The 23,932-nt window shown below is 38.1% G+C and overlaps 1 protein-coding gene across 1 annotated transcript in view; it reads right to left on the bottom strand.

Moving 5' to 3' along the window:
* HECW1 (HECT, C2 and WW domain containing E3 ubiquitin protein ligase 1) overlaps positions 1 to 23,932 on the bottom strand; it is a gene marked incomplete at its 3' end in the record, with an annotated part of 437,085 nt that overhangs the window by 53,404 nt on the left and 359,749 nt on the right. Inside the window, exons 14-15 of the mRNA XM_021706110.1 lie at positions 23,181 to 23,366; positions 11,549 to 11,683 (exon numbers count right to left, since the gene is read on the bottom strand). Coding sequence (XP_021561785.1) covers positions 11,549 to 11,683; positions 23,181 to 23,366 — 321 coding nt within the window. The remainder of the gene's footprint in view (positions 1 to 11,548; positions 11,684 to 23,180; positions 23,367 to 23,932) is intronic.

The raw sequence follows: 23,932 nt of genomic DNA, 5'->3' as shown, positions 1-23,932 counted from the left end.
ACAAATTAAATTGAACAGTTTAATTGAGCAAATAACAGTTTGAGAATGGGGCAGCCCTCAGAATCAGAAGGGGTTGAGAGAACTCTGCTCCGCAGCAGTGAGCAGGCAGCAGTCAGGGATGGGAAACTGAAGTGAGGAACAGAAACAGCCTGACTGGTTACAGCTCAGAGTTTGCCTTATTTGATCGTGGTCTGATCAGTTAGCCATCTGTGACTGACTGAAGCTCGGCTGCTGTGATTGGCTGAGACTCAACTATGTGTTACAAATGTATATTCCTAAATTAGGCTGTCAGCTTATTTATGTACTAAGTTAGGTTGCGGTTCATTACATAATGACACAGAGTATGAAGGCATCCTCAAGCCAAATTTAGCTTAATTTAACAGATGACAACTTTGTAAGACACTTATAAAGAGTTCAAACATCCAGATAAAAATGGAAAGAAGATTCTCCCTCTGAGACCAATATAAAGTTCACTCACACAATTCAGGAGAGGTGATGAAAAACTATGCTATAGAGTCTAGAAAGGTCAGTTCCAAAATAGTCACTTAAGAATAGGCCATGTGTGATCTGGCAGATGATAATGTAAAATAAATTACTTAGACATTTCTAGTTAAAAACAGCAACTGCTAATTTTTCTCTGGGTCCTACTTTCATATGCCACATCAACAGGGATAACAGCCTTTGTATGCAGACAGGTGTCACCAGTTCCCTTTCTGTATGTTGCAGTCTTTGCTGCTCTTCTGGAAGCGGTGGGGCTGCAGATACATCCATTTTCTCTTCTCGTCCTTCTCATTTCCCATAGCTTGCTTACTTGAAGGACAAGGGAGCAGATTCTGTGCCACTTTGCTGCACTTCTCGCTGTGATGTCATCAGCAATCAGCTCTGGCGTGGCCAGACACCAAGGTTTAGAAGTTGGCGCTTCTATGGCAACACTTCCCAGACTCAACCAGTGCAAAGCAGTGAAGGAAAAGTTTGCTGATCAATGGACTCTACAGTACTGAGCCCCCTACTTCTCTTTTTGTCCATGAATTAATAAATATGTAAAGGGTTTCTGAGACTGAAATGATACGGCTGCTTTCTCTTGGAGGGAATTCTGTCAGTTTGCCTTGATGCTTGTCTTTAAAACATTATTGATGCTGTAAAGACTGGATTTTCAAAGACGAAACAACTGACGATTATCTAAGTGATGAGTCACAGAAGGCGAGTGGGGAAGCAGATCTGCTAGCTGAACTCTAGAAGGCTTGGCTGGGCACTGAATTCAGGAAACACCTGCTGTTTCACCCCGAGTGAAGGTGTCTAACTGCATGGAGGTTGCCCAGAAATGAGTAGGGCTTTGAAACAGAACAATGCTCACTTCTATTCCTGGCTCTTGAAGGGAATTAATGTGTCACATATAAGCCTCAGGGGAAAATGGTGCCTACTTCTGAGGTTACTGGCTCACACAAAATTGAGCCAGATTGAAAAACTTCAGAAACCAGATGAAGCCAAGCTAGCCCAAAGGTAGATTACTGACTGACAAACATCCTCAGGCCAATCATGAATGCAATAGATGAAAAAATGCGGGGGGCGGTGGGGGGTGGGGGAGAGAAGGTAGGGCTTGTGAGGTCCCTGAGCATAGAAATGTCTGCCAAGGGTTGGTGCTGAATGGCCCACAGACTAGAGCCTGCAGTGTAGGGAGGATTAGATGAAAACATCCTTCTCCAGTGAAGGGCCAGGAATAGACAGAAATGAAGACAATTTCAGGCAGAGCTGGAGGAATTTCTGAGATTCTAAGACTGAACTAGAATTTAAAACATGCTAGGATTCTTGTAGCCCCGAAGTAGTACTAAACCATCCTGAGCGAGGTCTAATATCAACTGAGTGACTGATTTGGATCTCACTGCAAACATCAAGCCAACATTGCTTTGTTTTTCTAATGACTGAAAAAACGACTACAAGACTGAATTTCCACTTAAAACCAAAATTACATGATTTGAATTTCACGGCATTTGACCCTTTTGGTCTGAGTTTCTCAGACGTGTGTGTGTGCGTGTGTGTGTGTGTGTGTGAGAGAGAGAGAGAGAGAGAGAGAGAGAGAGAGAGAGAGAAAGAAACAGGGAGAGAGAGAGAGAGAGAGAGGAGAGAGAGAATCCCTGGTGGCTTGCCTCTCCCTAGATGTACTATTACTATTCTTCTATGATTTGGTAAAATTTAGTTTGCACTGGGGCCTACTTTTAGGATTTCTTTTCTTTTGATGTTGACAGCTTTAATCATAATTGTAAATGTGAAAACTCCAAACATTTAGCTCTCCAGACAAAACAAAATGGTTTTCAGTGACTGGTAAACAAACTTCTCCTCAGCACTGCAATTTGGAAATGTACACTAGTGAGTTTTCTTAAAGCTGTGATTGAAAATTTCATGTTTTAGAGTGAAATTGGGTTAATAATCAGCTAACGCTGTCTCTGAAAACGCTGGCTACTTGATGATAAAAAATTGGGAAGTCCAGTCTGGGCGACAGAGTAAGACTCCAACTCAAAAAAAAAAAAAAAAAATTTGGCAAGTTCACAGGAAAGACCCAAAGGATGAATTTACATTCACTTCTAGATTCCTTCTGTGTTCTAAAAATAGATCATTAACAAAGTTTTCAGGATTATCTTAAGGAAACAAAAGAAAGAGGTTTGAGTTGTTTAATATTTTTATAATAGTAAACAGTAGGCAACAAGGAATGTACATAAGATGCTTTAGTTAAATGATGATAGATTCATATGATAAAATATTACAGAAGAATTTTAATGGTGTGGAAATGGTCTGCAAGGTATTGTAATGGTCAAGTAGGATATAGAACCATGGATAACCATGGATCCAATTTTTACTTTAATGTGTACCCGTGTCTCCAGATGGGGAATTATGTGCTTATCCATCTATGTCTGTTTTCTAAATTTATTACATATTGTTTAGACAGTCATTCACTGCATTATGATGTTGTGGCCAATGACAGACTGCATATGTGATGGTGGCCCCATAAGATTATGATGGAGCTGAAACATTCCCATCACTAGTGATGCTGTAGCAGTCATAATGTCATAGTGCAGTTGCTTAATTTTTAAATAAATTTAGTACAGTCTAAGTGTACAGTGTTTATAAAGCCTATGGTAGTATTCTAGACCTTCACATCCATTCACCGACTTGCCCAAAGCAACTCCCAGTCCTGCAAACTCCATTCTTGGTAAGTGCTCTATACAAGTACACCATTTTTCCTTTTATATAATATTTTTACAGTACCTTTTTACGTTTAGATATCCAAATATTTACCATCGTGTTACAAATGCCTATGGTATTCAGTACAGTAACATACCATACAGGTTTGTTAGTCTAAGGGCAACAGATTATATTATGTAGCCCAGGCTAGACCATCAAGGTTTGTATAAGTACACTCTATGATGTTTGCACAGTGGCAAAATCACCTAACAACACATTTCTCAGAATTTATCCCCATTGTTAAGTGATGCGTGACTGTAATTAAAAAGTTTAGTTTCAAAGATGTCTGAATTTCACAAGCTTACAGCAAAATCTGTAATAAAAAATAAGTCATATAGAATCAAGAGGAAAATTATCAATTTTAAGTAGTAATGCAGTAATTACTCCCCAAAGGCAAGTTTTCTGAATGAAGACTCTTCAATGTCATCAGAGCCAATGAAATGACTTTTGCCATCAAAGAAGCTTACTGCAAAGAATGACTAAGAGTGACTTCTGCTTTTAAAGTGAGAAGTTTCTCTTCTCTGTCAGACTCTTTCCCTGAGACAATCACTGTTGACGCTTTGTTTACGTACCTTCCAGAAATTTTCTTTGACTAATGATTTTCTAACCTGATCAAAATAAGCAGTAAACAAAATGAAAATCGTGTGCTCTGCTTATCCTTCCTTGTTAGGAGTTAACTTATATTATGAATTGCAGAATAAACAGGGCAGATTTCTTAATGTTTAGTGATTTCCTTGCCGATAGACAGATGGAAACCAATATTCATAACCCTATAGTCTCTTTCCATCTATGTCCAATTCCATTATTAGGAGAGATAAGGCCTACTTTGTTGGTGCTTTAATATATTGCAGACTGGGCTCGGTGGCTCAGTCTGTCATCCCAGCACTTTGGGAGGTGAGTGGATTGTCTGAGGCCGTGGGATTGAGAGCAGCCCAGGCAACTTGGTGAGACCTCGTCTCTACAACAACAACAACAAAAATCAAAAATTAGCTGGGCATGGTAGCACGTGCCTGCAGTTCTGGCTACTTGGAAGGTTGAGGTAGAAGGATCGCCAGAGCCCAGCAGGTCAATGCTGGGGCCTGTGAGTGTGCCACTGCATCCCAGTCTGGGCGACAGAGTGAGACTCCGACTAAAAAATATATATATATTGCAGACAGATGTGCCACCGCAATACAATGCAAATCAAAGTGTCAAATAATGATCTTTTTATGTGTAAACCCTAAGTCCATAGTAACTACTTTCAGAAATCTGCCCCAAAAATTTCTAAGTAAGGTAAAGAATAATTCAGAGATGTTTAACAATGTTTCTATTAATAACCTATCATTGGGGTCTTGAGGGAAATATTTTTACCATTTAGGATCCTTCATAGAGAAACTATTTTCAGCTATGTTTTTTTTTTCTTTTCTTTAAATTAGAAAATATAGTTTATTTAAAAAGCAAATTAGAGAAAGAGGAGATTCACCTCCCCGAGGCAGGAGAGAGGGCCAAAGCTTAAGAAAACATAGCCTGGCCATAGCTCAAAGAGCACATGACCAAAAAACATAGCTTAGCAACATAATGGTCTGCCATGTTTTCTTAAGCTTTTGGCCCCCTTCCCTATCTGGGGGAGGTGAATCTCCTCTTTCTTTCTCTCTCTCTAATTTACTTCTAAATAAACTATATTTTCTAAGCTTAAAAAAAAAAGAAACGATTTTCATTCTGTCCTTACATGCAATTTATAAAAAAAAAAAAATCAGTGGCTGAACAAGTCAAGAAAATGGCTCAAGTAGGTGTGTAGAAAACAGATACCTAAAGGTGTGGTCTAAGAAACATTTATACTTTAATTCCCCATCACCTGTGATATAGGACACAGAAAAATAATGGATTATGGAAATCATCTATTGGTTATCTCTAAGTCTTAAATTTCCAGCTGTTGAACTGTAATTGGTAATCAGATCTCCTACTGTTTTTACATACATTATCAACTTGTCTAAAGAGAAACCTGCCATCCTTCCCACCTGGCCTTCCTGTTCTTCTTACCCATGTGTTTTTTTTAGTTACACGATCCTGAAGTCCTAGAGTCAAGCCTTACAGACTCTGAGAATCACAGAGCTGGAACAGACTTTGGTGGACAATCAATTGCAGATAAAGAAACTGAGGTCCCCAGCAGGGTAGGGGTGAACAATGATACCCAGCTCCTCTGTGGCCAAGCCAGAGCTGGGATGCCCATATCGTGATAGAGGTCCCAGTTCCACTTTCCTCTGCACCTCCTGACTTCCCTGAGGTTTCTTCTCACAGGCTGTCCTTTGTTTTCTGTCTGTCATCCTACCTCAGGGCCTCATCCTCTACATCTTCCCATGGCAGTGGTCTTCTACAACCCTCCCTCCCACATCCCTCCTTGCACAGTCTTTCATCTTCTTGGCCTTCATAGTCTCCTTCTAAAAATACTTGCTTGCACAGACTGGGAGTTAGGAAGTCTGAGTTGTGGTCCCGAACTCTCTGTGTGATGTGAGTTCTTAATCTTTCAGTTTTCTGAACTATAAAATACGACTCTTAATTGGGGTGGTACTACCATCTGGGGTGTGTGGAAATACTTGGGGGCTTTTTATTTTGCTTTTTTGTTGTCATAATGACTAGGGAGGCAGGGCACTCCTGACATCTAAGGAATGGGATCAGGATAAAAAGATCCTGTGATGTTATGGGATAATTCCACACTTCAGAGAATTGTCCTGTCCCAAATGCCAATAGTTGATAAATAATGGGCGAAATGATCTTTAAAACTCATTTCTTACACAAAAATCATTACATTACTTTCCTCAAATTCATATAATGGGCCCTTATAAAAGTCCCAAGTCTTACATACAGCATCCAAAGTTCCCAAAAATCAAGACATAGCAAGTGGGAACCCACTACTTCGGTCATACTGAACTACTCACTATCCCTCTATGGACCTTTCTCCATCCTACCTCTGTAACTTTGCTTATGCTGTGTTCTCTGGAAGGCTGCCCTTTCCCCTCCTTTGTACCTAGCTAGATTCTACCAGTTTTCAAGTTCTAGGTCAGTCACCTTATTTTAAAAGATACTTTCCTTGGCCTCTTTTTGAATTTCTGTGGCACTTGTCCTAATGTCTCTCTCAGCACTCAATCATATTCTGACTTCTCTTGCTACTTAACCCTGTATTTTTGGCCTGGCTTCAAAAACAGAATGCAAACTTTTCCAAGGCAAGGATTGTCTTTGGACAATCTCTTAACATTCCACAATGCTCATAGCAAGTCATGTACATTATCAATGTTCATTGAGCAAGATCACATCACAGCAAACACAGTCAGCATTTCTCACTAGTCCCTTTCTTCACTTTTGATACCAGAGTCCCTCTGCCTCCTGATCCCTAGGATAAGGGCTCTCACAGTAGGAGGGACCAGATATTTGTTTTCTTAGAGGTTGAGTCTTTGTTTTCTCTGTTATGCTGCCTCTGGATCAGATATCCTCTGCCTCCCAGCTTCTCTCTGTGCTGCTTTTCTTGGTTTCCCCTTGTGTCAGTCCAAAGCTATCAGAAGAGAGAGGATGGACAGAGGGAGGCGAGAGGTTTGAAAATATGATGAATAGCCAGTTGGGAGTGGAAGCATTGGGAAACGGACAGATGGCTGGCGCACATTAACGCCCTTTCATCATTATGTGTAGAGTCTTTCAGTAAGTTCTTGGCTGATGCAGATAGCATTTTGCCATAAATGTTGATATTAAATTAACTGTATATGGGCTGTCAAATTACATCAAATAAATATTTTAAAACAGGTAATGCAAGTGGTATTAATAGTCTCAATCTTGTTCTTTCAATTAGAAAGGTTTTCAATATTTATATTTTCAGTTTGATTTCTTGTAACTGTAAGATTTCTGTATTTTTTTTCTTATTTATTTATTTTTGAGTTGGAGTCTCACTCTGTTGCCCAGGCTGGGGTGTTGTGGCACACTCATGGTCACCCCAGTGTCGACTGCTGGGTTTCAGCGATCCTTTCACTTCAGCCTTCCAAGTAACCAGAACTACAGGTGTGCGCTACCATGCCCAGCTAATTTTTTATTTATTGTAGAGACGGGGTCTCACCAAGTTGCCCAGACTGGTCTCAAACCCACAGGCTCAGGTAATCCACTCGCCTCTGCTTCTCAAAGTGCTGGGATTACAGGCTGAGCCACTGAGCACAGCCTATTTGTTTTTTTTTATTTTAAAGATATGGGGTACAATTCAGAGTTAGGTATAAAAATGTTCATTATGCAGGTACCCTTGTTGATGAGGTGTGCCCCTCTCTCCCATGACAGTTTCCCTCAACTGCCAATCCCACTTCCACTACCCTGGCAGTCTCCACTACTGCCAATCCCTTTCTTATAATTTTATGATAATTGTTCAAGGTCCACTTATGAGTGAGAACATATGGTACTCTGTCCTTTGTTTCTGTGATAGATCACTGAGTATGATAGACTCTAAATCCATCCAAGTTGCTGCAAAATTCATATGTTTGTTCTTCTTTATGGCTGCCTAATATTCCATTGTGTATATGTACCACATTTTTTTATCCAGTCCAGCTTTGATGGGTAGCGTAGTTGGTTCCATGATTTTGCAATTGTGAACAGAGCTGCAACAAACATGCATGTGCAGGTATCTTTTTGGTAGAATGACTTGAATTCCTCCAAGTATATTCCCAATAGGGGGATTGCTGGGTCATATGGAAGGTCAATTTCTAGTTCTTTCAGAAATTGCCACATTGTCTTCTAAAGAGGCTGTACTAGTTTGCATTCCCACCAGCAGTGTAGAAGCGTTCCTTTTTCTCCACACCCTTGACAGCATCTGCTGTTTGTTTTATTAATGATGGCCGTTTTTACTGGGGTTAGGTGGTATCTCAATGTGGTTTTGATTTGCATTTCACTGATGATGAGTGAGGCTGAGCACTTTTTCATGTATCTGTTGGCTGCCTGTATATCTTCTTTTGAGAAGGGTCTATTATGCAGATACCCTTGTTGATGAGGTGTGCCCGTCCCTCCCATGGCAGTTTCCCTTAACCGCCAAACCCACCTCCACCCCCTGGCAGTTTCCCACTACTGCCAATTCCTTTCTTATAGTTTTATGATCATTGTTCAAGGTCCACTTAGGAGTGAGAATATATGAGAACAAGTGGTCTTTTGCCTACTTTTTCATGGGGCTATTTTTTTTCCTTTTGGAGCATTTGAGTTCCTTGTAGATCCTAGACGTTAGGCCTTAGTCAGATATACAGTTGGCAAATATTTTTTTCCTTTCTGTGGGCTGTCTCCCCACTCTCCTGATGGTTTCTTTTGCTTCCCAGAAGCTTGTCAGTTTGATGAGGTCCCACTTGTCTATCTTATATCTTGTGGTATGGGCACTTGGGGTTTTGATCAGGACTTGGTTGCCAGTTCCAATTTCCATAAGGGTGTCTCCTGCATTTTCTAAGGTTCTTATAGTTTGAGGTTTTACGTTTAGGTCTTTGATCCATTTAGAGTTAATTTTTGTGTATGGTGATAGGTAGAGGTCCTGTTTCAATCTTCTGCATGTGATCAGCCAGTTTTCCCAGCGCCATTTACTGAATAGGTTCTCCTCTCCCCGGTGGTTGTTGTGGGAAGCTTTGTCAAAGATGAGTTGGTTGAGAAATTGAATCTTTATCCTGTTCCAGTGATCTGTATGCCTGTTCTTGTAACAATATCAGGCTGTTTTGATTATTGTAGCCTTATAGTAAAGTTTAAAGTCTGGAAGTATGATACCTCTTGCTTTGTTTCTTTTGCTAAGGATTGTTTTGGCCATTCATGGTCATTTGTGTTTCCATATGAATTTCTGTATTGTCATTTCCAGGTTTGAGAAGAATGATGTTGGCAATTTAATGGGTATTGCAGTGAATCAGTAGATTGCCTTTGGTAGGATGGACATCTTAACAATGCTGATTCTTCCTATCCATGAGCATGGGATATTTTTCCATTTGTTGTGTCTTCTTGGATTTCTTTGAGCAGTGTTTTGTAGTTCTCATTGTAAAGGTCTTTCACTTCTCTGGTTAGGAAGATGACGAAGTATTTCATTTTTTGTGTTGCTATTGTAAATAGGATTGTGCTTTTTATTTGGTTCTCTGCCTGTTAGTTATTGGTGTATAAGATTGCAACTGTCTTTAGCACATTTATTTTGTACCCCGAGACTTTGCAAAAGTCTTTTATCAGTGCAAGTAGGTTTTTGACAGATTCCATGGAATTTTTGAGATATAGGATCATATCATCAGCAAAGAGGGATAACTTAACTTTCTCTTTTCCTATTGGGATACCCCTGATTTCTTTCTCTTGTCTAATTATTCTAGCTTGGACTTCCAATGCAATGTTGAACAAGAGGGTGAGAATGGGTGGCCTTGTCTTGCTCCAGTTTGCAGGGGAAATGTTTCCAGTTTCTGTCCATTTAGCAATATGCTAGCCATAGGATTTTTGTAGATGGAGCTTACTATTTTGAGTTATGCTCCTTCTCTACCTAGATGTTTGAAGGTTTTTATCAAGAAGTGATGTTGGATTTTATCAAAAGCTTTTTCTGCATCTAATGATATAATCATGTGGTTCTTGTTTTTACATCTGTTGATGTATTTAATTACATTTATGGTCTTGCGGATGTTGAACCAGCCTTGCATCCCGGGGATGAAGCTTACTTGGTCATGGTGGATGAGATATCTGTATATCTTTAGGGAATTCATCTTACATTGAGTAAGTGACATATTTGTTCTATTGACAGTGACTCTGTCTGCAGAGTCTACTCAGCTTCATCATATGTAGTTACCCTATGTTAATACTGAAATTTAATAATGTTAAAGAGCTTGGGCATTTTAAGTAAGCTAAATGGCATATTTCAAGTTGATGCAGATTTAGAATTTGTTCACCATAATCTCAAGACAATATATCCTGTGCATTCTGAAGTGTTATACAAGTACCACCATGGAGGAGAACTATGTACTTTGAACTGGGAAGTTGGGGTGTTGCTTTTTGTAGTCTGTGAACATGCCTGCATCTAGAGGGTCCTAGGGATGCCCAGGGATGTATGATATTGCCTCTCTGTCTGGTCACATATACTTCATTTATATGCAAAAAGAAAGATTTAACATGATTTCCTAAAAATAATTGTTGTTTAGTATCCTAAAACAATGATACCTAAGATTACCCCATGAAAGAAAAACTCATTTTATCACACTGGTATTAAGCCACACGTGACTTTGGCTGGAAGTAGTTATGTCTCTCAGAGTATACAGAGGACTTTTCCCTTGGGACTTATGTTTGCTATCCAGAGGAGATGGCTTTTAGGTGAATCATTATCTTCCCCATTTCTCCTGAGCTGTCCATTTGTGGCTTACCCTAGAATTATTCTTTGTGGGGGATACACACACACACACACACACACACACACACACACACACACACACACATACATACACCCTACATATGCATATATTCCTTTCCTTCTTACACTATTTTCTTTTCAAAAATTTAAAATTTTTTATGTTTTTTACCTCAGTGAAATCCAATTCTACAAGCCATTTTTTGAGAAATGGTTTTCTTGAGATTGAGATCCTAGTGACATCTATGAAAAGAAGGCACAGATACTAGGGAAATGTCAGTCAGGACATAAAAAGGGATTTGCTCATAATATTGCCAGGAACTGGTTGGAAGTAGAAAAGAGCTATATTTTGAGTTTTGGCTTGAGGCAGAAGAACAGGAAAGGGTATGGGATACAGAGACAGTAATTCAGAAAGGCACCGAAAATGAAGGGCTGCCATCTTGCTGATAAAAGATATAAAACCAAGGAAGAGCATGTAGTAGGATGGGAATATAGTAGTCATGTGACCTCATCATTTCTCCTAGTTTCTAGTCCATGGATACAGTATTGGAGTCTTTTCTAGAATCGTATGGAGGGGTAGAAGTTTTAGGTCAGTCATACACTGCATTGCAGTTCCAAGGTCTTTTAAGTATTCACATGTGCCTCAGGATGTATAATTTCAGCTGTAAGTGAAGGAATCTCCTGATATTGCATTTTCAGTTTCCTTTAAACTAGACAGAATTTTAGTAGTGGTAACTGTGTTGGACAAGGGCAAGGCAGAAGGAGGATAATTGGAAGACAGGTCTAGAAAGTTGAGTGGATGTCCCAGAGTTCTCATTCATTCTCTACAGAGCAGTATGCTTATAGCTTAGTTTTTTCCAGAGCAGGCAACCCTAGATCCCAGCTACTAAGGAATAGTTCTGGCCCCACAGAAAGGCAGAGGTTGTGATGTGTGAACAGTAGGGTGGGTAGGAGATGGGGTGTGGGGAGTGTTACCTCTCCAGCACTGTAACTTCGAAGCCTCTGGAGGTGCTGTCGATGAGTCAGGTGATTGGGAAGACGACCATTCTGAAGAGGGATTCGGGGGTCAATGAAAGTGGTAGCTCGACTGTTGTGGTCCACGAAAAAAGACTGCAGACAAACCAGGGAAAAAAGCACATGATGTGAGAACAGGTTAAAATGGAGTCAATAAGATAAGGTAAATGCTACTGGACTCAGTCATCAGGTTTGTTACTCAGCTAGCCTAGATGGGGCACAGGGACACTGTGTGTCTGTTTGCTCAGTAGTTTAATGAAGCATATAAGTCATGGATAAATATGCTACACTGTGGAGTTTATAGAGTAGTGAATGTATACTTTATATAACATGGAAAGTAAGAGAAATACAGTCTCTGATGGATTAAATACCAGTAATTAATGATTTGATTTATTTACTTTTATGACAAACGTTCTTTTTTGATTATAGAATGAGCACATTTTCACTGAGAACAGCTTGAAAAAGATAAGGAAGTGTAAAGAAGAGAACCAAAATTATCTCAAATATCACAGCCTGCAGGTAATTACCAAAATATATTGGTGTTTGTTTCCCCCTAGTCTTTTCCTATGTACATATGTAAATATATACATATTTTCTCCACATTTCTCTATATCTCTACAATTTCTCCATATCTCCACATTTCTCCATATCTCTACAGTTTTACTAAAGGATTTTTCACGTATTTTACGAACATTTCCTTATGTCATCAAATATTTTTCTTTTTATATTTTATTAAATATTTTTCTAACAGATAATTTTAATGAGTATGTGATAGTAAATTTGATGGATATATAATGTTAATTGCAGTACATTTTATTATTGGACATTTGACTTTTTAACTGTTCTAAAATAATGCTTCAATAAATAATCATGTATAAAAATCTTTGTGCCATGTATGATTACTGTATGAATTCCAATATATGGTAAAAGTTGTTCTTTAAATCTATAATTACTTCTCATAAAATAGAAAGTTTTACTTTTTGATCTTAAAAAAATTTTTTTTTGAGTTGGAGTCTCACTCTGTTGCCCAAGTTGGAGAGCAGTGGCATGCTCCCTGCCACCGCAGCCTTGACCTGCTGGGCTCTGGCAATCCTTCCACCTCAGCCTTCCAAGTAGCTGGAACTACAGGCACGTGCTACAGTGCCTGGTTAATTTTTGATTTATTGTAGAGACGAGGTCTCGCCAAGTTGCCCGGGTGGGTCTCGAACCTGCGGGCTTAGGCAATCCACTCGCCTCAACCTCCCAAAATGCTGGGATTACAGGCTGAACCACCAAGCCTGGCCGTTTTACTTTTTTATTTGACAAAACCTTTTGTAATATAGGACAACCTTTAAATTACTCTCTTTTGAACAAAATGTTATGTTTGGTGGAGACATTTAGCCTTAAATGACCTCATCTGATGCTAGTTTAGATATTTTTAGATTCACCTGACAGAAGCGGAGACATTTTATGCAGATTTAGAAATTATTCTTGGAAGGTATGAGTTTTTTAAATTTCAAGTATTGGATATCACTGTAAATAAACCTTTTAAAGAGCTCTATAAAAAGTAATATAGGAAATGGTTTCATTATTGAGATCTAAAATTTACCCCTTAGGATTAAGGAAAATAACAATTCTCCTAATCATCTGAATCAATATTTGTGACTTGTGGTAAAATTTCCCAAGATAGCATCCTCCACAGATTCAAAAAGGGCTGCATTTCCAGCTGGAACTGAAGATGATGCACCCTGAAAAGCTGTTAGATGACAAACAGTGACACTAGTGATGTCAAAAATACAGGTAAATAACCTGGCCAGGTGTGGTGACTCATGCCTGTAATCCCAATACTTTGGGAGGCTGAAATGAAAGGATGGCTTGAGGCCAGGAGTTCAAGACCAGCGTGGGCAATATAGCAAGACTGCATATACAAAAAATAAAATAAAATAATTAGCCAAGATTGGTGGCCTGTGCCTGTAGTCCTAGCTACTTGGGAGGCTGAGTTGGGAGGGTCCCTTGAGCCCAGGAGTTTGAGACTACCGTGAAGAATGATTGCACCACTGCACTCCAGCAGGGAAAAAAAAAATCAAAATTTATCAATGTTTAACACAAGATTTGATGTACACAAGTATAAGTTAAATTAATAAATATTAAAAGTAGACTTTATTATCCAAATACATGCCTAGATGTTTATAAATAGGTTCCTTATATTTGTGCATATGTGACAATTTTTAGAATAAATTCCTATTAGTTGAATTAATTACTGGATTAAAAATACTTGTGATTATCGATCCATATTAACAAGCTACCTTCATGACAATTGAATCTATAGATTTATCATGTCACCACTAGTCCACGAATCCTTCTTTTTATAATGCTCTCACAAATGCTGAGCAATTTTAAAAGAACCCCTGGAAATGTTAAATGGTAAATAACAGTTAATTTCTCAAGGAATTTACAAAAGAAAAACACTTTCTCATAGGCTTATTGGTCAATCCTTAGAGTATTGTCTGCTATGTCTGCGCCTTTTTTTTTGGTTGTTGTTGGAATGTTAAGGTTTTTGCACTTAGTTACATATCTGTCTTCAAACTAGCTTTTGACTTTTGTTTGCTTTATTTTATAATACACAGAATTTTTTATAGTCCTATGCATTAAAATCTCTCAGTCATTTCTCTTTAAAGGTAAGTCAAATGTTTAACTATTTTTCTAGTTTTAGTTTTGGTGAGTTAATTGTTGACATTGAATCTGTAAGCTTTCTGAAACTTATTTTGATATAATGTAAAATTGTGGTTTAATATTTTTCTCAAAGAACCCATTTTTCCAAATTATTCATTCTGTACTGTTTTATTCCATATAAATTTCTTATAAATATTTTATTGTATATTTCAGGAATATTTTGTCTGTTCCAGTGGTTTGTGGGCTTTTCACTGATTATCACACAATTCTAATTACTAAAGTCTATAGGGCAAATTTCCTCTTTATCTTTTCTGAGATTTTCTTTCTTGTGTGCTTATTTTGCCAGATGAACTAATATTAATTTTTATTAAGTTCCAAAAATAGTTCTATTGCGATTTGTTAAGAATTACTTTGAGACTATAAATGATTTTAGAGTTATTTCATTCTTTATGACAGTCGGTGCACCCATTTCCCATTTCTCAACATGTCTGTTAAAGAGTTTTTTTCTCAGTGAAGTTTTGTAGTTGTTTTCCTGAAAGACATATATTTCTTTGGCAAGATAGTTTATAGGCATTTAATATTGTTTGCTGCTATTCTGAGTGCATCCTTTCCTATAACATTTTACAGCTCATCATTGCTGGTACCTAGGAAAGCTATTATTTGTGTACTGTCTGCTCATTGTATGACATGCTTCTAGCAAATAAACTACTCTTTTAAGTATATGCTCTTTGATTTTTGCTTGCAAGTAATGCTAATTTTGTCTCCTCTTTATCGGGACTCTTTTATTTTTACCTCCTGTCTTGTAATATTGGTGAAAACTTCAGGAACAATGTTAAATAAGAGGTGGCCATCACAATCTTTTCTTCTTTTTTATTTTGATGAGAAAACTACTGGAGCCCCAAATAAGACATTGCTCATTGTTTTAAGGAAGGCTTTATTAGGATAAGAAAACATCTTTATATTCCTAATTTACTAAGAGTACTTTTTGTTTTTAAAATATAAATGTGTATTTAATTTTTATCAAGTACTTTTCTAGTATTCCTTAAAGTGATCAACTGAAATTCCTCAATAGTTTGTAAACTATTGGTTACAATGCTAGTGATAATAGATTTGCATCTTCAGAAGAAAATCTGTTAATTATACTGGGTCATTCTTTTAATATACTGTCTAACTTAATGTTTCATTTTTAAATATGGGCTTTTTGGAACTCAAGCGAGTTTTGCCTATAGTTTTTTTTTTAATTCAGAAATTCCTAGTTTTTAGTTAGGTGTGTGTGATTAGTTCTACACAATTTGATCACATGTGTAGGTTCATGTGTCCATTATGACAAAGTCAAGACGAACCAGAGTTCCATTACCACAAGGATCCTTCATTTTGTCCTTGTAAAATCACACTCACTTCCCTCCCACCTCCATTCCATGGCTAACTCCAGGTCAATCACTAATCTGTTTTCTGTTCCTGTAATTTTGTCATTTCAAGAATGTTACATAAATGAAATAATCCAATATATAAACTTTTAGAATTAGCTTTTCTCATCCAGCATTATTCCTTGAGATTCACCCAAATTATTGCATTTGCTCTTAATATTCCATTGTATGGATGTACCACAGTTCATGCCAATGGTTTTTGCTTTTTGTCTGGTTTTATTAGTAAAGTTATTATTGCTTCATAAAACAAACTATGCAGTTTCCATTTTTTCCTACTTCTGGAGTAGATCATAAAGTTATGGGAGTCTGGCAAGTCAATTCATAATGCATGACTACAGGTCTATTCAAATTTTATATTTCCTAAGTCAATTTTAAAAATCACTTATATATATACTTAAAACTTATTCATTTCTTCCAGACTTTCTAACATTGATTTCAAACATTAATATAAGTAGGCATATATTTTTTTCTTTTAAAAAAATTTTCCTGTATCTGTTTCCTTTCATTTCTCATTTATTTGTTTTATTTATTATCTTCCTAAGATTGATTTATTTTTCTTTTAAAGGAATACATTATTTCTCATATCATTTTTTAATTCACACTTTTTGAGTTTTAAATAATTGTTTTCAAATAAAATTTGAAATAAATTTGTTTTAATTACTGTTGCATTTTTATATTTTATCTAAGTTTTTGACTTGGAAGCTTATGTTTTGTATTTATTTTTCCTGTTAATACTATAAACATTTAATACTACTAAATTTTTAAATATATCTTTTCTATTTTTTACTAAGTATTGTTCACATGTATTTTCAATAATTTTTCAATGGTTTCTAAAGTCTTTATTTTATTTAAAACCCAACAGTCATCTGCTTTGAATCTCCTATTGGCAAAGATTTTGTTATTGTGGTAGTATTTAAATTTGTTACTTAAAATTCACTTTTATTGCTTTATGGTTATAGGATATGATCTGATTATTTTCTGCTTTTGGGGGTTTTTTGCAGTACAGAACAGTATCACTAAAAAAAAAAGTTCCATAGGATCTTGAAAAGAAGTGGTAAGCTCTATTATTTGGCCTTTTTCTTTTTTTTTTATCATGGCAAAATATACATAACATAAAATTTATCATTTTAATCATTTTTAAGTGTATAGTTCAGTGGCATTAAGTAGATTCTCATTATTGTTGAACCATCACCACTGTCCATCCCCACAACTTTTTTATCTTCCCAGACACCGTAACCATTAAACAATCACTCTATTTTTAACATTTTAACTCTTTAACAATTTTCTCCTCCTCCAAGCCCCTGGTAACCTCTGTTCACCTTTCTATCTCTATAAATTTGACTAATTTTCTCATTTCAAGAATGCTACACAAACGAAATAATCCAATATGTAATCCTTTGGGATTAGCTTTTTACACTCAGTATTATTCCTTGAGATTCATCCAAATTATTGCATTTGCTCTTTTTTTTTAAGTTGCTGAGTAATATTCCATGGTATGGATGTATCAGAGTTTATACCAATGGTTTTTGCATGTAGGTACCTTGTATAGGTGGAATCATACAATTCTTGTCTTTTTGTGTCTGGTCTGGCTTATTTCACAGCATAATGTCTTCAAGGTTCATCTACATTGTAGCGTGTGTTGGCATTTCATTCCTTTTTAAGGCCAAATAATATTTTCATTGTATGTCTATACCACTTTTTATTTATTCACTGATGTAAATTCTATTTTTAACAAAATAATATGTTGATGAACACAAAAATATATAATTCAAATCCTAACTTGTTTTGTCTAATCTGTAAAACTGATGGATATAAAACACATTTTCCTATGATGATTGCATTCCTTTTGTTTCCTTTCATATTTCTCACAGATCACTCTTTCTTTTAGTTTTTGTTTTTGAGCTGGGGATCTCACTCTGTCACCCAGGCTGGAGTACAGTGGAACGATTACAGCTTACAAGAGCTTCAACATCCTGAGCTCAGGTGATCCTTTTGCCTCAGCCTCCTGAAAAGCTGGGTCTATAGGCACGCCCCACCATATCTGGCTAATTTAAAAAATTTTTTTGTAAAGACAAGGTCTTGCTATGTTACCTAGGCTGGTCTTGAACTCCTGAGCTCAAGCAATTCTCTCACCTTGGCCTCCTGAAGTTCTGGGATTACAGATGTGAATCACCATGCCTGGCACATTATTATTAAATTTAATATAATATGATATGACTTGGCTTATAAGGTATATGATTATTATATCTTTATGTTAATTGTGCCATTTATTAATATAAAATCTTTCTTTGATCCCATTTAAGGATGATGGATTCGAGAGCCCTTTTGTATTGTAATAATACACTACCACTGGTTTTTCTGTTATTATCTTCATACTATATTAATATTCATCTTTTATTTTTAAACCTTCTAAATTATTTCTTAGGTATGTCTTTTTACAATCTGGATCTGTTTGTTACCAAATCTGAAAGTGTTTTCCTTTTGGTATGTAACTTTATCCTGCTTCCACCTATTGCCATAACTGTTATGTTTGGCTTTGCTTTTGCTATCTTGTTTTTATTATTTCCATTTTATTTGCAAATTTTTGTGTGTTTTGCTATACAAACTGTATTTTCTTGATTTTATCTTTTGAAGGAATTTGGAAGAGAAAAATCTTGTTTTATATGGTACAAACAGTTGACTTCTAAGTTTTTCAAATAACTATATTTAGCCTTTGCTTTTCACATTATCCAATTTTACTTTCCCTGTACCTACCTAGCAACTTCCTTCTTCTTGTTTCCTCACCTTTTATTCCAGTCTAGAGATATTGATCCAGATTGTTATTATACAATGATTACATTTTTATTAAACATCTTTTTCCATAATTTATTTAGGTCTTCCAACATATTTAAAGCATTTTAACAGCAATTATTTTTATTTATATGTATGTATTTGATTGATTTAAATACTCATTGCCAGTCCTTTTTTTTTTTTTTTTTTTGAGTTGGAGTCTCACTCTGTTGCCCAGACTGTCTGTTGCCCAGGCTGGAGTGCAGTGGCATGCTCACGGCCACCCCAGCGTTGACCTGCTGGGCTCTGGCGTTTCTTCCGCCTCAGCCTTCCAAGAAGCCAAAACTACAGGCATGTGCTACCACACCTAATTTTTGTAGAGACAAGGTCTCACCAAGTTGTCCGGGCTGATCTCGACCCTGAAGGCTCAAGCAATCCACTCACCTCAGCCTCCCAAAGTGCTGGAATTACAGGTTAAGCCATCGAACCCGTCCGTCCCCCTTTTGAAACCTTATCCTCCATGCAGAACTACCTCCTTTTATACCATGATTTTCCTACTATTAACTTCCTGTTTTACTTCATGAGTGATTTACCTGGAGAGGGGCCTTTGGGTAGGTAGAAGAGCAGGTTATCTCTGACCCTGCACAGAAGGTTTTTTTCCTACCTTCATACATGAGTGACAACAACTTGTCTGTATGTAGGACTATTTGGGCTACAACATTTCTCATCAATATCTTGGAGTCACTGCTCCGTGGATTTCTCCATTTTAGTTTTTTGGATGGGAAATTTGAAGCTTGTCTGATTTTTGTTCTTTTATGGGTAACTTTTATATTATTATGGCTGCACATTGATAAGATTTTAAAAATCTCTATTTAAAGACATTCCAGAACATGTGTAGACATATAGCTTATTTTAATTACTTTTACTATAACTCAGTGAGCCCAATAAATCTGCCCACATGAATAATTTGTTTTAGATGAGCAAAGTTTTATTTTTAATATTTAATTAAATGAATGTTAATATTGAATTATTGATGCTGTGCCTATTATTCTGATTTTGCCTTCAGGAACCTTTATAAGTCATTGGTCCAACAAAGAGTCATTGAGTGCTAACTATATAGTAGGCACTATTCTTGGCCCTTGACGTTTTATGAATGAGCAAAACACAAATCTCTGCTCTCAAAGAGCTTAAAATCCTGCCAGGAGAAAAAGACAAAAGGCAATAAACCTAATAAACATGTAAATGATATGGGAAAGCACATGGCCTAGGGATCTGGGGAAGCCTATGCAATGACATTGGATGGTTGGGTGGGCCTCACAGAGAGGATACGTGTTTTCTTTTTTCAGTTTTTGCATTTTTTTTTACCTTTCTCCTTCACTGGTTGAAATCTGGTCCCTTCCTTCTGCTTTAAGGGCTATTTCCATATTCATATGCCATATTGGTGATTTGATTTTATGCAGTATCAGTTCTGCTCTGTTTTGTCCCTATGCTATTATTACCTTTTGCTTTTTCCTGCAATCTTAAAACTTCTATTTTCAGCCTCCTTTCTTATGTCTGCTTCCTCTCAGCTTGTTTTCTGTTTGGGGCTTCTTCCTCTTGCTTGATAATAGAAGACATGTGCTCCTGTACCATTTTGTGGGGGATGCATAGACATTTTTTGAACATTTCATTCTATTTTTTGAATAAGATTATACTTTCTGACAGCTGGGTGCAGAGTGGCTCATGACTGTAATCCCAGTGCTTTGGGAGGTTGAAGTGGGAGGATTACTTGAGCTCAGGAGTTCGAGACCAGCCATGGCAACATAGTGAGACCCCTGTCTTAAAAATGTATGTGTGTGTGTGTGTGTGTGTGTGTGTGTGTGCGTGTGTGTGTGTGTGTGTGTGTGTGTGTGTGTGTGTGTTTAGTTTCCGAGGAAAAATATACTTTTGAGAAAAAAATATGCTTTCTCTCAGAGACCAAAATTCTGTTTCCTTCATGTGGTTGTGCTTCTTCATAGCTCTTCCCATTTTATTTATTCAATAGAGGCCTTAGTAGAGGCCACTTCAGTCTCATGCCTGCCACAAGATAGGGCCTGAGGGGCCCGCAGCCTCACCACCTCTCTGATGGTAACTGTCCCCCTTGGCTCAGGCTTAAAAACCAAGTGTGAGGCACACATGCAGGCGCTCCCAAAGTCTAGCAGGAGCCTATGTCCTCCTTTCTCAGACTTTGAAAATGTCAGAGGAGTCAGATCCATTTTGTTCTTTGCCCCAGTCCTCCTGAAGTGGCAGAACTCTGAGCTCCTTGCTTCTCTCTCCTTTGTAGGGACGCCTATGCATTCAAAGACACCAAACAGCTCTGCCCAGTTCTTCTGCTTCTACAGTGCACAACAAAAGTGAAGGTTGTTGTCTTTGGAAGTATAGATAAAGCAAGAAGCAGATTGGCCAGGATGAGGGACAGAAAGATGATTTTGGTATTCTGGAACTTGATCTGGCCAGCCATGAAGCGGCTTTTGCATAGTGAGCTCTGGTCACACCATATTTCAGTGGGTTATGTTCCTCTCTGTCTCCTCTGTAGTATATTCTTTCTAGGTTAGAGTGAAGCCTATAAAATATCGGCCAAAAATGTTTTTCTAATCTACTCCTATCATCAGTGGGCTTTGGCAATGAGATATTCTTTTGTTTCCTCCTTTTCCTCTTGTCTTGATCTAGAGTTATTTTTGCAGACATTAAGAGAAAGAATGGTAGATACTACTAATCTGTTATGATATTGTCAAGGATCCCTCAATAACTTATTTATTTTTTATATCTGGTTATAAAATCATGAAGGGAAGGTAGGTATTGTTATTGCTATGTTAAGGTTTAGACAGGGTGAAGTGATTCACACTGGGTCATGTTTTTAGAATGGGATGAACCAATCTGTACACATTTTTTTCCCATTATTCTCCATTGTTCCCCTGTGACCACCTTATGGATTGTGATAATACATTCCAAATCTAAGACTACTTTCCTCCAGCAACACACTACATAGCATGCCCCTTAGAAATTCTGTCAGTCAACTATGACTGTGTGTGCGTATGTGTTCAATTAATAAGAAATCGGTGAGACCATTTGTGCATGTGTATGTGTGTGTGGATGTGTGTGCATAATCACACAGCTAGTTTGTGTCATAACTGAAAGTAGAACTTGTCTTCTCATTTCAAATTCAGATTTTTTCTTTCTTATATATGATGCCATCTCACTAAAGAGAATTAGAAAGAAAGTCTCTTGCCAGAAATTTCCTAATATGCAATTCCAAATGCAATACAATTGTCAGTGTGTTTCTCAGCCCCTGTGCTTCTGTTGGTGTGATGACTAGGAGATGTGTATGTACCATGGAGTAGGAGATCTTCTCTCATTGGGAGGCCTCCTTGGTAACCCGCAGGAGCCCCTGTTGTCCGCATCCTGGTTTAAGAGCTGCAGTTATGGAAATCCAAGGGTAAGCAAGCAGTTCACATGAATGTGTGCTGTTTGCATGGTAGACACTGCCTTTCTATGCACTGATTCATGATGGTGTCCTGTTGGCATCTTGGTTAAGCAATAAGTAAATGTGGCTACCCAAGACCACTGAGACAAGGTAGGTGCACCCCAGCTCTGATAAGATGCTTCTTTACTTTCTGTTTTTATTTCCCACCCTAACATATCAGAAAGTCCTCACATGCAAATCATTGTCATGCTTCCAATGGAGGTCACATCCAGTCAATGAGAAGGTCCCAGGGAGCAGATTCTGGCTATGGTGGCTTTTCTACTTCAAGAGGCACGCCCTCCTCCTCTACTCCAATTCATTACTGACCACAGAGGAGGTGGTCCTTAGGATTTATTTTATGAATGCACTTGCATGAGTAGACACATTCTTTCCCACATGCTCCAGAGAGTCCAGGTTCTAAGGCATACTAATGGACTCGTAGGAAAGCATGGCTTTGTGGGTTCACAGTCACAGAGGAAAGGACATGCTAAAGACATGCCTCCTGGCAAAGCTTCTGGTTTCTTGGACCGTAAAAGAGGGAGGGATTCTTTCTAGCAAAGTTCATAAAAGATGACACAGGCACAATTCTTTAGTAAACTATTTGGCCTGTGCTATAAATGCTGGCTGATGAAGATTAGGAAGAAACATTCTTGCTTTAGAGCCTCAGCTAGGCTTCTTTGGGTTAGGGTTAAGTTCACACAGAGGAAAATTGGAGGCCAAGAAGATTGCACAGGCCCAGCACACTCTGTCCCTGCTTGTTAGGCTGTTTTAAGGAGAACTGAAAGCTTATTAGGGAAATCACAACAAGTAATCTAATAATGTCATTCCCATTTAACCAATAAGTTTATCCCCTGAGAGTCAGCTGTCTAAGGAGGCAAAACAATAGAAAGGTCATTGAAGAGAATCTGGTTCCACATTCCAAATGTAAATTTAAAAAGATTTAGACAGTAGTTCTCACCTGAATGTGATTTTTTGCCTCCCAGGGGCAAAATTAGCAATGTCACAACTTGGGGGTGAGGGATGCCTTTGGCATCTAGACACTAAACATCCCATAATACACAGAACATTCCCCTGCCATCCCCCACTCCCCTACAAGCAACAGTGCTGAGTGTGGATAGCAGTCTCCTCCCTTCCTCCTGGTGTACAATAGCACATCTCTGAGACACAGCCCTCTTCCCCACTCCCTCCTCCCCACAGCCTCACTAGTCTTCTCCTTGGTGAAGGAGCCCATTTGATGAAAGCCCCTCACCTGAGTCCCACTCACCTTTCCCTGCTGGTCTGTCTTGATCTCCCAGCCCCGGGGCAGTTCCAGTCGAGTGTCTGCGAACATGTTGATGAAATTCACCAAGTCCCGGTTATGCTGGTAGCGTTCAAAATTGCGAGCGTCCCGACGGACTTTCAGAATCATGTGCTTTAAGCAGGTGCTACTGGTGAAGACTCGGTAGGCACTCTGAGACAGGTCAGGGCCATATGGCGTAGGGAGTGAAGAATTTGGAAAAACACAGACCAAGCACACTGTGAGCACCTTAACATGACACCATGTGATTGCGACACAGCAGTGCATTGTGAGCTTGAGCTGAAGACCTCAGAAGCAGAGATCTTGCTCAAGAAGTAAAGGTGTATCTACCTGACTATGACACCCTTGGACACTGCCAACCTCTCCGTGTCTCTCAACAGTGTCCTCTCACTGTTTCAGCCACACCTGGCTCTCGAGCCTCCCTCTCCCTCAGTGTGGCTCTTCCCTTCCCTCACGGTCCCTTCTCTGACTGCAGAGATCTGCCTTGGTCCTTTGATCTAAAACAGAATTCATTTAAGGGATCTGGGGATTTAAGACTGGACTTCGGAAGTCTGCCATTCCTTTGAATCCTGGGTGAACAAATCTGTGAACATGGAGAGGTTGGGGATGAGAAGAAACAAAGAAAATTTCAGGAATTTGTAAATATGCATTCTATGGTACACAGAGCCTGTGTGTGTGTGTGTGTGTGTGTGTGTGTGTGTGTGTGTGTGTGTGTGTGT

Source organism: Carlito syrichta, unplaced genomic scaffold (genome assembly GCF_000164805.1).
Source record: "Carlito syrichta isolate Samal-C Ts95f unplaced genomic scaffold, Tarsius_syrichta-2.0.1 Scaffold315149, whole genome shotgun sequence".
NCBI lineage: Eukaryota > Metazoa > Chordata > Mammalia > Primates > Tarsiidae > Carlito > Carlito syrichta.
Note: the sequence above shows the minus strand (reverse complement) of the source record. Positions and strands in the feature narration are given on the sequence as shown.